Here is an 18,907-nt window from a genome sequence, read left to right as displayed (position 1 = left end):
TATACACCGCTCACCATCCATATACACCGCACACCATCCATATACATCGCACACCATCCATATACACCACCCACCATCCATATACACCACCCACCATCCACATACACTGCAAACCATCCATATACACCGCACACCATCCATATACACCACCCACCATCCATATACACCGCACACCATCCATATCCACCACACACCATTCAGATACACTGCACACCATCCATATACACCACCCACCATATACACCGCACACCATCCATATACACTGCACACCATCCATATAAACCGCACACCATCCATATCCACCGCACACCATCCATATACACCACACACCATCTATATACACCATCCATATACACCACACACCATCCAGATACACCACAGACCATCCATATACACCGCAAACCATCCATATACACAGCACACCATCCATATACACTGCACACCATCCATATACACCACACACCATCCCGATACACCACCCACCAGCCATATATGCCGCACACCATCCATATACACCGCACACCATCCACATACACCGCACACCATCCATATACACCGCACACCATCCATACACACCATACACCATCCATATACACCGCACACCATACATATACACCACTCACCATCCATATACACCACACACCATCCACATAGACCACACACCAACCACATAAACCGCACACCATCCATATACACCGCACACCATCCATACACACCATACACCATCCATATACACCGCACACCATCCATATACACCACTCACCATCCATATACACTACACACCATCCAGAGACACCACGCACCATCCACATAAACCGCACACCATCCATATACACCGCACACCATCCATATACACCATCCACCATCCATATACACCACACACCATCCAGATACACCACATACCATCCATATACACTGCACACCATCCATATACACCACACACCATCCAAATACACCACCCACCAGCCATATACACCGCACGCCATCCATATACACCGCACATCATCCATATACACCTCACACCATCCGTATACACCGCACACCATTCATATACACCACACACCATCCATATACACCACACACCATCCACATAGACCACACACCATCCACATAAACCGCACACCATCCATACACACCGCACACCATCCACATAGACCAAACACCATCCATACACACCATACACCATCCATATACACCACCCACCAGCCAAATATACCGCACACCATCCAGATACACCACCCACCAGCCATATATACCGCACACCATCCATATACACAGCACACCATCCATATACACCGCACAGCATCCATAGACACCACACACCATCCAGAGACACCACCCACCATCCACATAAACCGCACACCATCCATATACACCGCACACCATCCATATACACCACACACCATCCATATACACTACACACCATCCATATACACCGCACACCATCCATATACACCATCTACCATCCATATGCACCATCCACCATCCATATACACCACACACCATCCATATACACCGCACACCATCCATATACACCGCACACCATCCATATACATCGCACACCATCCATATACACCGCACACCATCCAAATACACCGCACACCGTCCATATATACCACCCACCATGCACATAAACCGCACACCATCCATAAACACCACACACCATCCACATATACCGCACACCATCCATGTACACCGCACACCATCCATATACACCACACACCATCCATATACACCACCCACCATCCATAAACACCATCCATATAGACCACACACCATCCATATACACCACACACCATCCATATACACCAGCCACCATCCATATACACCACACACCATCCATAGACACCACCCACCATCCATATACACCACACACCATCCATATACACCACACACCATCCATATACACCGCCCACCATCTATGTACACTACCCACCATCCATATACACCACACACCATCCTTATACACCACCCACCATCCATATACACCACACACCATCCATATACACGGCACACCATCAAGATATACCACACACCATTCATATACACCACACACCATCCACATACACCACCCACCATCCATATACACCGCACACCATCCATATACACCGCACACTATCCACATACACCGCACACCATCCATATACACCAGGCAGCATCCATGTAGACCACACACCATCCATATACACCACACACCATCCATATACACCGCACACCATCCACATACACCGCACACCATCCATATACACCACACACCATCCATATACACCGCACACCATCCATATACACCGCACACCATCCACATACACCGCACACCATCCATTTACACCACACACCATCCATATACACCGCACACCATCCATATACACCACACACCATCCACATACACCGCACACCATCCATATGCACCGCACACCATCCACATACACCGCACACTATCCACATACACCGCACACCATCCATATACACCACACACCATCCATATACACCGCACACCATCCACATACACCGCACACCATCCCTATACACCACACACCATCCACATAAACCGCACACCATCCATATACACTGCACACCATTCATATACACCGCACACCATCCACATAAACCGCACACCATCCATATACACCTCACACCATCCACATATACCGCACACCATCCATATACACCGCACACCATCCATATACACCACACACCATCCACATAGACCACATACCATCCATATACACCACACACCATCCACATAGACCACACACCATCCATATATACCACACACCATCCATATACACCATCCACCATCCACATAAACCGCACACCATCCATGTATACCGCACACCATCCATATACACCACACACCATCCACATAGACCACACACCATCCATATACACCGCACACCATCCAGATACACCACCCACCATCCATATACACCGCACACCATCCATATACACCGCACACTATCCACATACACCGCACACTATCCACATACACCGCACACCATCCATATACACCACACACCATCCATGTAGACCACACACCATCCATATACACCACACACCATCCATATACACCACACACCATCCACATACACCGCACACCATCCATATACACCGCCCACCATCCACATAAACCGCACACCATCCATATACACCGGACACCATCCATATACACCGCACACCATCCATATACACCATCCACCATCCACATAAACCGCACACCATCCATATACACCGCACACCATCCACAAAGACCAAACACCATCCATACACACCATACACCATCGATATACACCGCACACCATCCATATACACTGCACACCATCCATATACACCACACACCATCCACATAGACCACATACCATCCATATACACCACACCCCATGCACATAGACCACACACCATCCATATACACCACCCACCAGCCATATATATCGCACACCATCCATATACACCATCCACCATCCATATACACCACACACCATCCAGATACACCACCCACCAGCCATATATACCGCACACCATCCATATACTCCGCACACCATCCATATACACCATCCACCATCCAGATACACCACATACCACCCATATACACCGCACACCATCCATATACACCGCGCACCATCCATATACACCGCCCACCATCCATATACACCGCACACCATCCATATATACCACACTCCATCCAGATACACCACCCACCATCCACGTAAACCGCACACCATCCATATACACCGCACACCATCCATATACACCATCCACCATCCATATAGACCATCCACCATCCATATACACCACACACCATCCAGATACACCACATACCACCCATATACACCACACACCATCCAGATACACCACATACCATCCATATGCACCGCACACCATCCATATACACCGCACACCATCCATATACACCGCACACCATCTATATACACCACCCACCATCCATATACACCACACACCATCCAGAGACACCACCCACCAGCCATATACACCGCACACCATCCATATACACCGCACACCATTCCTATACACCATCCACCATCCATATACACCATCCACCATCCATATACACCACTCACCATCCAGATACACCACATACCATCCATATACACCGCACACCATCCATATACACTGCACACCATCCATATACACCACCCACCATCCACATCCACCGCACACCATCCATATACACCTCACACCATCCATATACACCACACACCATCCATATACACCACACACCATCCATATACACCACACACCATCCATATACACCACACACCATCCATATACACCACAACCCATCCATATAGACTTCACACCATCCATATACACCGCACACCATCCAGAGACACCACCCACCATCCATATACACCACACACCATCCATATACACCACACACCATCCATATACACCACAACCCATCCATATACACTGCCCACCATCCAGAGACACCGCACACCATCCATATACACTTCACACCATCCATATACACCGCACACCATCCAGAGACACCACCCACCATCCATATACACCACACACCATCCATATACACCACACACCATCCATATACACCACACACCATCCATATACACCACACACCATCCATATACACCGCACACCATCCAAATACACCACACCACCCAGAGACACCACCCACCATCCATATACACCACACACCATCCATATACACCACACACCATCCATATACACCACAACCCATCCATATACACTGCCCACCATCCAGAGACACCGCACACCATCCATATACACTTCACACCATCCATATACACCACACACCATCCAGAGACACCACCCACCATCCATATACACCACACACCATCCATATACACCACACACCATCCATATACACCACACACCATCCATATACACCGCACACCATCCAAATACACCACACCACCCAGAGACACCACCCACCATCCATATACACCACACACCATCCATATACACCACACACCATCCATATACACCACAACCCATCCATATACACTGCCCACCATCCAGAGACACCGCACACCATCCATATACACCACACCTGGGCCATCACGATGGGCTGAATGGCCTCCTTCTGCACTGTAAATTCTATGGTCTCTGGTTAGGAGTAGTGATGTGCTGATTTGTTCAGTCTTGAATTCACTTGATAACGAGAGAAGATAATTAAACTTTGTGCTGACGGGACTGGAAATCTGTTCAGTAATGCACCAACCTGGGCAACCTCGAGCCTCAATGTATGTGTGATAATGCGCACACGGAGGGTAGGACGAGGGGATGGTTTCTCCATGGTACCGCGGAAGGAGGTCCCTCTATCATCATCTCATCAACCAAGCAATCTGAGAATCTTGAAATCAACCTTCCCAGGTGCCCAGCAAGGCTGGAACTCTCAGTAACATAGAACATAGAACATACAGTGTAGTAGAGGCCTCTTGGCCCATCGAGTCTGCACCGACCCATTTAAACCCTCACTTCCACCCTATCCACGTAATCCAATAACCCCTCCTAACCTTTTTGGACACTAAGGGGCAATTTAGCATGGCCAGTCCACCTAACCTGCACATCTTTGGACTGTGGGAGGAAACCGGAGCACCCGGAGGAAACCCACGCACACACGGGGAGAACGTGCAGACTCCGCACAGACAGTGACCCAAGCCGGGAATCGAACCTGGGACCCTGGCGCTGTGAGGCCACAGTGCTAGCCACTTGCGCCGCCCACACTCAATCTGCCCTGGTGTTCATGCACGAGGGCAGGATGACGAGGGGCACGGGTCGTGCCAGGGGGCAATGGCCCTGTGAGGCCTACACATTCGTAAAGCCCCTGTTTGGCCTTCCCTTTCAGGAACGTCCGTGTGCAGGAAACGGTCAATATTTACCGAGAGCTGAGTAGCTTCTCCAGTCCTCCTTTCCCAGTTCCGGAAATTTCTCTGGCCTTGTGTGAATTTATGCCGTTTTGGGTTAGCGTGTGATGGTTTCCATAGGGATATATTAAACACAGTAAATAATTGATGTAACGTCTGAAGCAGGCCTGAGGTAATGGAGCATCTCCGTGTCATGTAGAGTCTGCACTTAAACAAGTCGAGACTGAATTGTTTACCACTTAGGCCTGTCCGGAATTTTCCATCAACATCAAACATTTAAACAAGGAAGAGTGAAGGTGTGTGTGTGCAGGAGTGAGGCTTCTCAGCATTGTATTCGGAGCGAAAAACAGCAGGCTCGAGGGGCTGAATGGCCTCGTCCTGTTCCTAAAAGGAGGACCCCCTGATTTCTGCGAGTTGCCCCTTTAGCTCGGTGGGCTGGACAGCTGGTTCGTGATGCCGAGCGAGGCCAGCAGCAGTTCGATTCCCCGTACCGGCTGAGGTTATTCTCAACCTCGCCCCCCCCCCCCCGCCTGAGGTGTGGTGACCCTCAGGTTAAACCATCACCAGTCAGCTCGCCCCCCCCTCAGAGGGGAAAGCAGCCTGTGGTCATCTGGGTCTGTGGCAACTTTACTTGAACTAATGGACATTTGAGGGTGGGTACAGAAGTTGGAGGGTGAGTCACACCAGTGATTCGACTGTCCGTGTTCCTCTCTGGAGTGAATGAGTGAGACACTGAACCTTAATCACCGCCGATCAAGAACCACTTCAGGTACCACTTGCAAAGGCTTGACCTCCGAGGGCAAAGGTCTCCAAGGGCAACCGGTTGTCCGGATACAAACAGCATGACTGACGCAGATGCACAGATGGGGCTGTTTGAAGATGACCTGAAAGTACAGCTGTTAACGTATCTGGGTTAAATCTGGCAGGAAGGAGATAAATGATCCCAAGGGAATGCTGTCCATGTCAATCCACAGTTTAAATATGTCCATTGGGCTGAGTGTGAGGAGCTCTCGGTTTTCCGCCAAAACATCCCAACACAGAGGAGATGAAGCGATTAACCATTTCCTCATTGTGTCTTACAATGGGAGGCCATTCACCCCATCATACTTTACTAGCCCTTTGAAAGAATTAGTCCCATTTTTCTGCCCTTTCCCCAGAGCCCTACATTTATTTTCCTTGACACTTTTTTATGCAATTTCCCTTTTGAAAGTTATTATTGAATTTGCTTCCACTGCCCATCCAGGTCACCTTCATTCACCTGAGGAAGGAGCAGCGCTCCGAAAACTAGTGACATTGAAACAAACCTGTTGGACTTTAACCTGGTGTTGTAAGACTTCGTACTGTGCTCACCCCAGTCCAACGCCGGCATCTCCACATCATGGCATCCAGGTCACAACGATGCTCCAAAATCCCTCTCTGTTTTTGGCCAGTTGTTTACAATCTGTGTCTCGCAGGATACTGATTCTCAACCAGTGAAAACTCCTTCTTTACTCCATCAGAACACCTTGATTAAATCTCATTTGGACTCCAAATTTTATTTGGGGGGGGCGGGGGGGAGTGGCATGATGGCACTGCCGGTCAGCACTGCTGCTTCACAGCGCCAGGGTCCCGGGTTCGATTCCCAGCTTGGGTCACTGTCTGTGCGGAGTCTGCACGTTCTCCCCGTGTCTGCGTGGGTTTCCTCCGGGTGCTCCGGTTTCCTCCCACAAGTCCCGAAAGACGTGCTGTTAGGTGAATTGGACATTCTGAATTCTCCCTCCGTGTACCCGAACAGGTGCCGGAATGTGGCGACGAGAATCATAGAATTTACAGTGCAGAAGGAGGCCATTCGGCCCATCGAGTCTGCACCAGTCCTTATAAAGAGCTCCCTACTCAAGCCCACGTATCTACCCTAACCCTGTAACCCAGTAACCCCACTTAACCTTTTTGGACACTGAGAGCAATTTATCACGGCCAATCCACCTAACCTGCACATCTTTGGACTGTGGGAGGAAACCGGAGCACCCGGAGGAAACCCACGCACACAAGGGGAGGATTTGCAGACTCCGCACAGACAGTTACCCAAGCCGGGAATTGAACCTGGGTCCCTGGAGCTGTGAAGCAACTGTGCTAACCACTGTGCTACCTTGCTGCCCATAGGGGCTTTTCACAATAACTTCATTGCAGTGTTAATGTAAGCCTACTTGTGACAATAAAGATTATTATTATTAGTAAATGCTGCTTGTCAACCCCCCTATGGTCATCTGTGGCCAGCGTTATGAACATTACTGGAGCTGTCAGGACCAGTAACACCTTCACACCCAGCTCCCCTCCTTTACACAGAGACATATCGATTGACTTGGCCTTTCTCGCTGGCCTTAACCCCGTTGCTGTCTGGACCAGGGACTGTGGATTGGTCTGGCTATGTCGGGTGTGCCAATGGCACAGTGTTGGCTAGCTGGGTGTTTCGTTGTGTCACCTCCTACCTGTCCAAACAGTCTACCTCCCATCTCCAACAATAGTCCTGTCGGACAGCATTCCTTTGCTCCAATTATATTTCGCCTGGGATCCAAATGTCACTCGTTTTATTTGCACCTCGGAGAGGCTCCTGAACATTTTCTCACTGCAACATCAGTTGGGAAAGCTCGTAGGCATTCAGGCAGGGAGGAGTGGAGAGATTGAGTGATGGAAGGAGTGGCGCTATCTGGGGGATACGAGTGTCATTGAGGGAGAGGGAGTGTCATTGTTTGATTGATTGATTGATTTTACTTATTGTCAGATGTACCGAGGTACAGTGAAAAGTATTGTTCTGTGTACAGTTCAGGCAGATTGTTCAACTGATGAAAAAACATAGGATATACAATAAATACACAATGTAAATACATAGACACAGGCCTCGGGTGAAGCGTACGGAGTGTCGCACTGCTCAGTAGAGAAGTTGTGTGAAGAGATCAGTTCAGTCCATAAGAGGGTCGTTTAGGAGTCTGGTGACAGTGGGGAAGAAGCTGTTTTTGAGTCTGTTCGTGCGTGTTCTCAGACTTCTGTATCTCCTGCCCGATGGAAGAAGTTGGAAGAGTGAGTAAGCCGGGTGGGAGGGGTCTTTGATTATGCTGCCCGCTTTCCCCAGGCAGCGGGAGGTGTAGATGGAGTCAATGGATGGGAGGCAGGTTCGTGTGATGGACTGGGCGGTGTTCACGACTCTCTGAAGTTTCTTGCGGTCTGGGTCCGAGCAGTTGCCAAATCAGGCTGTGATGCCAATGACCAGCTCTTTAGTTTTACTGACATGGAAAGAGAGATTGTTGTCGCTACACCACTCCACTAGGTTCTCTATCTCCCTCCTGTATTCTGACTCTTCGTTATGAAAATGAATGAATTAAATGAAAATCGCTTATTGTCACAAGTAGGCTTCAAATGAAGTTACTGTGAAAAGCCCCTGGTCACCACATTCCGGCGCCTGTTCGGGGAGGCTGTTACGGGAATCGAACCATGCTGCTGGCCTGCCTTGGTCTGCTTTCAAAGCCAGCGATTTAGCCCTGTGCTAAACAGCCCCAGTATTCCAGTTATTCCACTATGGTCGTGTCGTCAGCAAACTTGTCGATGAAGTTGGAGTCAAATTTTGCCACGCAGTCGTGTGTGCACAGGGAGTATAATCGGGGCCTAAGTACGCAATCTTGCGGGGCCCCAGTATTGAGGATTATCATGGATGAAGTGTTGTTGTTTATTCTTACTGATTGTGGTCTATGGGTCAGGAAGTCGAGGATCCAGTTGCAGAGGGAGGAGCCAAGTCCTACGCTTTGGAGTTTTGATATGAGCTTGGCTAAGATAATGGTGTTGAAGGCAGAGCTGTAGTCAATGAATAGGAGTCTGATGTAGGAGTCCTTGTTGCCGAGATGCTCCAGAGATGAGTGTAGGGCCAGGGAGGTGGCATCGACTGTGGACCGATTGTGGAGGGATGCAAATTGCAGTGGATTAAGGCATTCTGGGAGTATGGAGTTAATGTGTCTCATGACCAACCTCTCGAAGCTCTTCATAATGATGGATGTCAGGGCCACCGGTAGTCTGATGAGGACGGGGGAGTGTCATTGAGGGAGGGGGAGTGTCATTGAGGAGGGGGAATGTTCAGTTTGAGGAACGGGGAGTGTATTTGATGGAGTGGGAATGTCATTGAGGGGGAGGAAGTGTCACTCTTTGAGCCAGGGGGGGTGTCACATTGCGGGAGATGAGAGGAATGTCATTGAGGGAGGGGGAGTGTCACTGAGGGAGGGGGAATGTCTTTGAGGGAGGGGGAGTGTCATTGAGGAGGGGGAGCGTCATTGAGGGAGGGGGAGTGTCATTGAGGAGGGGGAGTGTCATTGAGGGAGGGGGAGTGTCATTGAGGAGGGGGAGTGTCACTGAGGGAGGGGGAGTGTCACTGAGGGAGGGGGAGTGTCACTGAGTGAGGGGGAATGTCACTGAGGGAGGGGAGTGTCATTGAGGGAGGGGAGTGTCACTGAGGGAAGGAGATTGTCATTGAGGGAGGGGGGTGTCATTGTTTGAGGGAGGGGGAGTGTCATTGAGGGAGGGGGTGTGTCATTGAGGGAGGGGGAGTGTCATTGAGGGAAGGGTGTCATTGAGGGAGGGGGGTGTCATTGGGGGGGGAGTGTCACTGAGGGAGGGGGAGTGTCATTGAGGGAAGGAGATTGTCATTGAGGGGGGGTGTCATTGTTTGAGGGAGGGGGATTGTCATTGAGGGAAGGGGTGTGTCATTGAGGGAGGGGGAGTGTAATTGAGGGAGGGGGAGTGTCATTGTTTGAGGGAGGGGGATTGTCATTGAGGGGGGGATTGTCATTGAGGGGGGAGTGTCATTGAGGGAAGGGGTGTAATTGTTTGAGGGAGGGGGATTGTCATTGAGGGAGGGGTTTGTCATTGAGGGGGGATTGTCATTGAGAGGGGGGAGTGTCATTGAGGGAGGGGGATTGTCAATGAGGGAGGGGGATTGTCATTGAGGGAGGGGATTGTCATTGAGGGGGGAGTGTCATTGTTTGAGGGAGGGGGATTGTCATTGAGGGAGGTGAATTGTCATTGAGCGAGGGGGATTGTCATTGAGGGAGGGGGAGTGTCATTAAGGGAGGGGGAGTGTCATTGAGGGAGAGGGAGTGCCATTGAGGTAGGGGGGGTGTCATTGAGGGAGGGTGTGTGTGATTGAGGGAAGAATGTTTCATTGAGGGAGGGGATTGTCATTGAGGGGGGAGTGTCATTGTTTGAGGGAGGGGGATTGTCATCGAGGGAGGTGAATTGTCATTGAGGGAGGGGGATTGTCATTGAGGGAGGGAGATTGTCATTGAGGGAGGGGGGTGTCATTGTTTGAGGGAGGGGGATTGTCATTGAGGGAGGGGGTGTGTCATTGAGGGAAGGGGGTGTAATTGTTTTTTGGAGGGTGATTGTCATTGAGGGAGGGGATTGTCATTGAGGGTGGGTGTCTTGTTTGAGGGAGGGGGATTGTCATTGAGGGGGGATGTCATTGAGGGAGGGGGGTGTCATTGAGGAAGGGGGAGTGTCATTGAGGGAGGGGGAGTGTCATTGAGGGAGGGGATTGTCATTGAGGGAGGGGATTGTCATTGGGGGGGAGTGTCATTGAGGGAGAGGGAGTGTCATTGAGGCAGAGGGAGTGTCAGTGAAGGAAGGGGTGTCATTGTTTCAGGGGGGGATTGTCATTGAGGGAGGGGGGAGTGTCATTGAGGGAGGGGGTGTGTCATTGAGGGAAGGGGGTGTCATTGTTTCAGGGGGGATTGTCATTGAGGGAGGGGGAGTGTCATTGAGGGAGAGGGAGTGTCATTGAGGGAGGGGGAGTGTCATTGAGGGAGGGGGAGTGTCATTGAGGGAGGGGGAGTGTCATTGAGGGAGGGGGAGTGTCATTGAGGGAGAGGGAGTGTCATTGAGGGAGGGGGAGTGTCATTGAGGGAGGGGGAGTGTCATTGAGGGAAGGGGGTGACATTGTTTGAGGGAGGGGGAGTGTCATTGGGAGAACGGTAGTGTTACTCTTGCAAGTCGCTGGAGTGATGATGTTCGAGGCATTAACACTGGCAGAATGTGTGACTGTTGTGTTATTTCTGCTTTGTCCCAGGTGTCAGGTCGCAGGCCACAAGCCCCGAGGAGTTGGGACCGACCTCTAGACGCCGAACCACTAGCGAAGGACAGTACGAGAACAGTGGCGACAGTCGTGGTGGCTCGCAAAGCCCCCCCTTGCGTTCCCCAGTGCGCTGCGTGTCCCCCGAGTTGGCTAGCTCTATTGCAGCTAATCCAGGAGGACGGCCCAAGGAGGTGAGATTGGGGTTTGGGTTTTCGTTAATCTGCTGTGTCTGACAGACACTGACTCTCTCTGGGGAAGTGTAAACCCCCCTCCCTCCCTCCCTTATCTGATCGCTGCTGTTTGACAAGGAGTAAGGATGGGCTGTGAGGCAGGGGTAGAGGATTGACGAGGTGGCACGATTTCCCAGGGGAGTTGAGGGGAAGCTCGGGACAGAAACAAGAGGTTCCCACAGAGTCATCAGCAGCTGGGTTTTTCTCTATTTATAAGGTTTGTCGCCCTACCCAGTCCCAGCAGCCTGTGCGACCCGGTCAGAGAATATGAGTTACCAGTTACCAGAAAGTTTGAACATCACGTTTGGCTTAAAGTGTTCGGAATGTGTTCAACTACAATTTGACCACAAAGTTCTAATTTGATAGCGTGTTCAAATCGAGTGTACTTCAAAGCGATATTCATGCACACTCAGAACTATCCAGAATAGTCAGAAGTATCCAACACACTCAGAACTATCCAGCACACTCAGAACTATCCAACACACTCAGAACTATCCAACACACTCAGAACTATCCAACACACTCAGAACTATCCAGCTCACTCAGAACTATCCAACACACTCAGAACTATCCAGCACACTCAGAACTCTCCAACACACTCAGAACTATCCAACACACTCAGAACTATCCAACACACTCAGAACTATCCAACACACTCAGAACTATCCAACACACTCAGAACTCTCCAACACACTCAGAACTATCCAACACACTCAGAACTATCCAACACACTCAGAACTATCCAGCTCACTCAGAACTATCCAGCACACTCAGAACTATCCAACACACTCAGAACTATCCAGCTCACTCAGAACTATCCAGCACACTCAGAACTATCCAACACACTCAGAACTATCCAACACACTCAGAACTATCCAACACACACAGAACTATCCAGCTCACTCAGAACTATCCAACACACTCAGAACTATCCAACACACTCAGAACTATCCAGCACACTCAGAACTATCCAACACACTCAGAACTATCCAGCTCACTCAGAACTCTCCAACACACTCAGAACTATCCAGAACAGTCAGAACTATCCAGCTCACTCAGAACTATCCAGCTCACTCAGAACTATCCAACACACTCAGAACTATCCAACACACTCAGAACTATCCAACACACTCAGAACTATCCAGCACACTCAGAACTATCCAGCACACTCAGAACTATCCAGCTCACTCAGAACTATCCAACACACGCAGAACTATCCAGCTCACTCAGAACTATCCAGCTCACTCAGAACTATCCAACACACTCAGAACTATCCAGAACAGTCAGAACGATCCAGCACACTCAGAACTATCCAGCTCACTCAGAACTATCCAGCTCACTCAGAACTATCCAACACACTCAGAACTATCCAGCTCACTCAGAACGATCCAGCACACTCAGAACTATCCAACACACTCAGAACTATCCAACACACTCAGAACTATCCAACACACTCAGAACTATCCAGCTCACTCAGAACTATCCAACACACTCAGAACTATCCAGCTAACTCAGACCTATCCAACACACTCAGAACTATCCAACACACTCAGAACTATCCAGCTCACTCAGAACTATCCAGCTCACTCACAACTGTCCAACACACTCAGAACTATCCAACACACTCAGAAATATCCAACACACTCAGAACTATACAGCACACTCAGAACTATCCAGCTCACTTAGACCTATCCAGCTCACTCAGAACTATCTAACACACTCAGAACTATCCAGCTCACTCAGAACTATCCAGCTCACTCAGAACTATCCAACACACACAGAACTATCCAACACACTCAGAACTATCCAGCACACTCAGAACTATCCAACACACTCAGAACTATCCAACACACTCAGAACTATCCAACACACTCAGAACTATCCAGCTCACTCAGAACTATCCAGCAGACTCAGAACTATCCAGCACACTCAGAACTATCCAGCTCACTCAGAACTATCCAGCACACTCAGAACTATACAGCACACTCAGAACTATCCAGCTCACTCAGAACTATCCAACACACTCAGAGCTATCCAGCTCACTCAGAACTATCCAACACACTCAGAACTATCCAGCACACACAGAACTATCCAGCTCACTCAGAACTATCCAACACACTCAGAACTATCCAGCTAACTCAGACCTATCCAACACACTCAGAATTTTCCAACACACTCAGAACTATCCAGCTCACTCAGAACTATCCAACACACTCACAACTATCCAACACACTCTGAACTATCCAGCACACTCAGAACTATCCAACACACTCAGAACTATCCAACACACTCAGAACTATCCAACATACTCAGAACTATCCAGCTCACTCAGAACTATCCAGCTCACTCAGAACTATCCAGCTCACTCAGAACTATCCAGCTCACTCAGAACTATCCAACACACTCAGAACTATCCAGCACACTCAGAACTATCCAGCTCACTCAGAACTATCCAACATACTCAGAACTATACAGCTCACTCAGAACTATCCAGCTCACTCAGAACTATCCAACACACTCAGAACTATACAGCTCACTCAGAACTATGCAGCACACTCAGAACTATCCAGCTAACTCAGACCTATCCAACACACTCAAAACTATCCAACACACTCAGAACTATCCAGCTCACTCAGAACTATTCAACACACTCAGAACTATCCAGCACACTCAGAACTATCCAGCACACTCAGAACTATCCAACACACTCAGAACTATCCAGCTCACTCAGAACTATCCAACACACTCAGAACTATCCAGCACACTCAGAACTATCCAGCACACTCAGAATTATCCAACACACACAGAACTATACAGCACACTCAGAACTATACAGCTCACTCAGGACTATCCAACACACTCAGAACTATCCAGCTAACTCAGACCTATCCAACACACTCAGAACTATCCAACACACTCAGAACTATCCAGCTCACTCAGAACTATCCAACACACTCAGAACTATCCAGCACACTCAGAACTATCCAACACACTCAGAACTATCCAGCACACTCAGAACTATCCAACACACACAGAACTATCCAGCACACTCAGAACTATCCAACACACACAGAACTATACAGCACACTCAGAACTATACAGCTCACTCAGGACTATCCAGCTCACTCAGAACTATCCAACACACTCAGAACTATCCAGCTAACTCAGAACTATCCAACACACTCACAACTATACAACACACTCAGAACTATCCAGCTCACTCAGAACTATCCAGCTCACTCAGAACTATCCAGCACACTCAGAACTATCCAACACACTCAGAACTATCCAACACACTCAGAACTATCCAGCACACTCAGAACTATCCAGCTAACTCAGAACTATCCAACACACTCAGAACTATCCAGCTAACTCAGAACTATCCAACACACTCAGAACTATCCAACACACTCAGAACTATCCAGCTCACTCAGAACTATCCAGCTCACTCAGAACTATCCAACACACTCAGAACTATCCAACAAACTCAGAACTATCCAGCTCACTAAGAACTATCCAGCTCTCTCAGAACTATCCAGCACACTCAGAACTATCCAACACACTCAGAACTATCCAACACACTCAGAACTATCCAGCACACTCAGAACTATCCAGCTCACTCAGAACTATCCAACACACTCAGAACTATCCAACACACTCAGAACTATCTAGCTCACTCAGAACTATCCAACACACTCAGAACTATCCAGCTCACTCAGAACTATCCAGCTCACTCAGAACTATCCAGCACACTCAGAACTATCCAACACACTCAGAACTATCCAACACACTCAGAACTATCCAGCACACTCAGAACTATCCAGCTAACTCAGAACTATCCAACACACTCAGAACTATCCAGCTAACTCAGAACTATCCAACACACTCAGAACTATCCAACACACTCAGAACTATCCAGCTCACTCAGAACTATCCAGCTCACTCAGAACTATCCAACACACTCAGAACTATCCAACAAACTCAGAACTATCCAGCTCACTAAGAACTATCCAGCTCTCTCAGAACTATCCAGCACACTCAGAACTATCCAACACACTCAGAACTATCCAACACACTCAGAACTATCCAGCACACTCAGAACTATCCAGCTCACTCAGAACTATCCAACACACTCAGAACTATCCAACACACTCAGAACTATCTAGCTCACTCAGAACTATCCAACACACTCAGAACTATCCAGCACACTCAGAAATATCCAACACACTCAGAACTATCCAACACACTCAGAACTATCCAACACACTCAGAACTATCTAGCTCGCTCAGAACTATCCAACACACTCAGAACTATCCAGCACACTCAGAACTATCCAACACACTCAGAACTGTCCAACACACTCAGAACTATCCAACACACTCAGAATTATCTAGCTCGCTCAGAGCTATCCAACACACTCAGAACTATCCAACACACTCAGAACTATCCAGCCGACTCAGGACTATCCAACACACTCAGAACTATCCAGCTAACTCAGAACTATCCAACACACTCAGAACTATCCAGCTCACTCAGAACTATCCAGCTCACTCAGAACTATCCAACACACTCAGAACTATCCAACACACTCAGAACTATCCAGCTCACTAAGAACTATCCAGCTCACTCAGAACTATCCAGCACACTCAGAACTATCCAACACACTCAGAACTATCCAACACACTCAGAACTATCCAGCACACTCAGAACTATCCAGCTCACTCAGAACTATCCAACACACTCAGAACTATCCAACACACTCAGAACTATCTAGCTCGCTCAGAACTATCCAACACACTCAGAACTATCCATCACACTCAGAACTATCCAACACACTCAGAACTATCCAACACACTCAGAACTATCCAACACACTCAGAACTATCTAGCTCGCTCAGAACTATCCAACACACTCAGAACTATCCAGCACACTCAGAACTATCCAACACACTCAGAACTATCCAACACACTCAGAACTATCCAACACACTCAGAATTATCTAGCTCGCTCAGAACTATCCAACACACTCAGAACTATCCAACACACTCAGAACTATCCAACACACTCAGAACTATACAGCACACTCAGAACTATACAGCTCACTCAGGACTATCCAGCTCACTCAGAACTATCCAACACACTCAGAACTATCCAGCTAACTCAGAACTATCCAACACACTCAGAACTATCCAACACACTCAGAACTATCCAGCTCACTCAGAACTATCCAGCTCACTCAGAACTATCCAGCACACTCAGAACTATCCAACACACTCAGAACTATCCAACACACTCAGAACTATCCAGCACACTCAGAACTATCCAGCTAACTCAGAACTATCCAACACACTCAGAACTATCCAGCTAACTCAGAACTATCCAACACACTCAGAACTATCCAACACACTCAGAACTATCCAGCTCACTCAGAACTATCCAGCTCACTCAGAACTATCCAACACACTCAGAACTATCCAACACACACAGAACTATCCAGCTCACTAAGAACTATCCAGCTCACTCAGAACTATCCAGCACACTCAGAACTATCCAACACACTCAGAACTATCCAACACACTCAGAACTATCCAGCACACTCAGAACTATCCAGCTCACTCAGAACTATCCAACACACTCAGAACTATCCAACACACTCAGAACTATCTAGCTCGCTCAGAACTATACAACACACTCAGAACTATCCAGCACACTCAGAACTATCCAACACACTCAGAACTATCCAACACACTCAGAACTATCCAACACACTCAGAACTATCTAGCTCGCTCAGAACTATCCAACACACTCAGAACTATCCAGCACACTCAGAACTATCCAACACACTCAGAACTATCCAACACACTCAGAACTATCCAACACACTCAGAATTATCTAGCTCGCTCAGAGCTATCCAACACACTCAGAACTATCCAACACACTCAGAACTATCCAGCACACTCAGGACTATCCAACACACTCAGAACTATCCAGCTAACTCAGAACTATCCAACACACTCAGAACTATCCAGCTCACTCAGAACTATCCAGCTCACTCAGAACTATCCAACACACTCAGAACTATCCAACACACTCAGAACTATCCAGCTAACTAAGAACTATTCAGCTCACTCAGAACTATCCAGCACACTCAGAACTATCCAACACACTCAGAACTATCCAACACACTCAGAACTATCCAGCACACTCAGAACTATCCAGCTCACTCAGAACTATCCAACACACTCAGAACTATCCAACACACTCAGAACTATCTAGCTCGCTCAGAACTATCCAACACACTCAGAACTATCCAGCACACTCAGAACTATCCAACACACTCAGAACTATCCAACACACTCAGAACTATCCAACACACTCAGAACTATCTAGCTCGCTCAGAACTATCCAACACACTCAGAACTATCCAGCACACTCAGAACTATCCAACACACTCAGAACTATCCAGCACACTCAGAACTATCCAGCTCACTCAGAACTATCCAGCTCACTCAGAACTATCCAACACACACAGAACTATCCAGCTCACTCAGAACTATCCAGCTCACTCAGAACTATACAGCACATTCAGAACTATCCAGCACACACAGAACTATCCAGCTCACTCAGAACTATCCAACACACTCAGAACTATACAGCTCACTCAGAACTATGCAGCACACTCCGAACTATCCAGCTAACTCAGACCTATCCAACACACTCAAA

General features: G+C 48.3%; 1 protein-coding gene across 10 annotated transcripts in view; it reads left to right on the top strand.

The window, feature by feature from the left end:
* tns1b (tensin 1b) overlaps positions 1-18,907 on the top strand; it is a 1,628,779-nt gene that overhangs the window by 1,423,871 nt on the left and 186,001 nt on the right. For all 10 annotated transcript variants that reach the window (XM_072468585.1, XM_072468574.1, XM_072468565.1 and 7 more), the window contains one exon: positions 11,950-12,146. In XM_072468585.1, the coding sequence (XP_072324686.1) occupies positions 11,950-12,146 (197 nt within the window). The remainder of the gene's footprint in view (positions 1-11,949; positions 12,147-18,907) is intronic.

This window comes from Scyliorhinus torazame, chromosome 2, assembly GCF_047496885.1.
Source record: "Scyliorhinus torazame isolate Kashiwa2021f chromosome 2, sScyTor2.1, whole genome shotgun sequence".
Lineage (NCBI taxonomy): Eukaryota > Metazoa > Chordata > Chondrichthyes > Carcharhiniformes > Scyliorhinidae > Scyliorhinus > Scyliorhinus torazame.
Note: the sequence above shows the minus strand (reverse complement) of the source record. Positions and strands in the feature narration are given on the sequence as shown.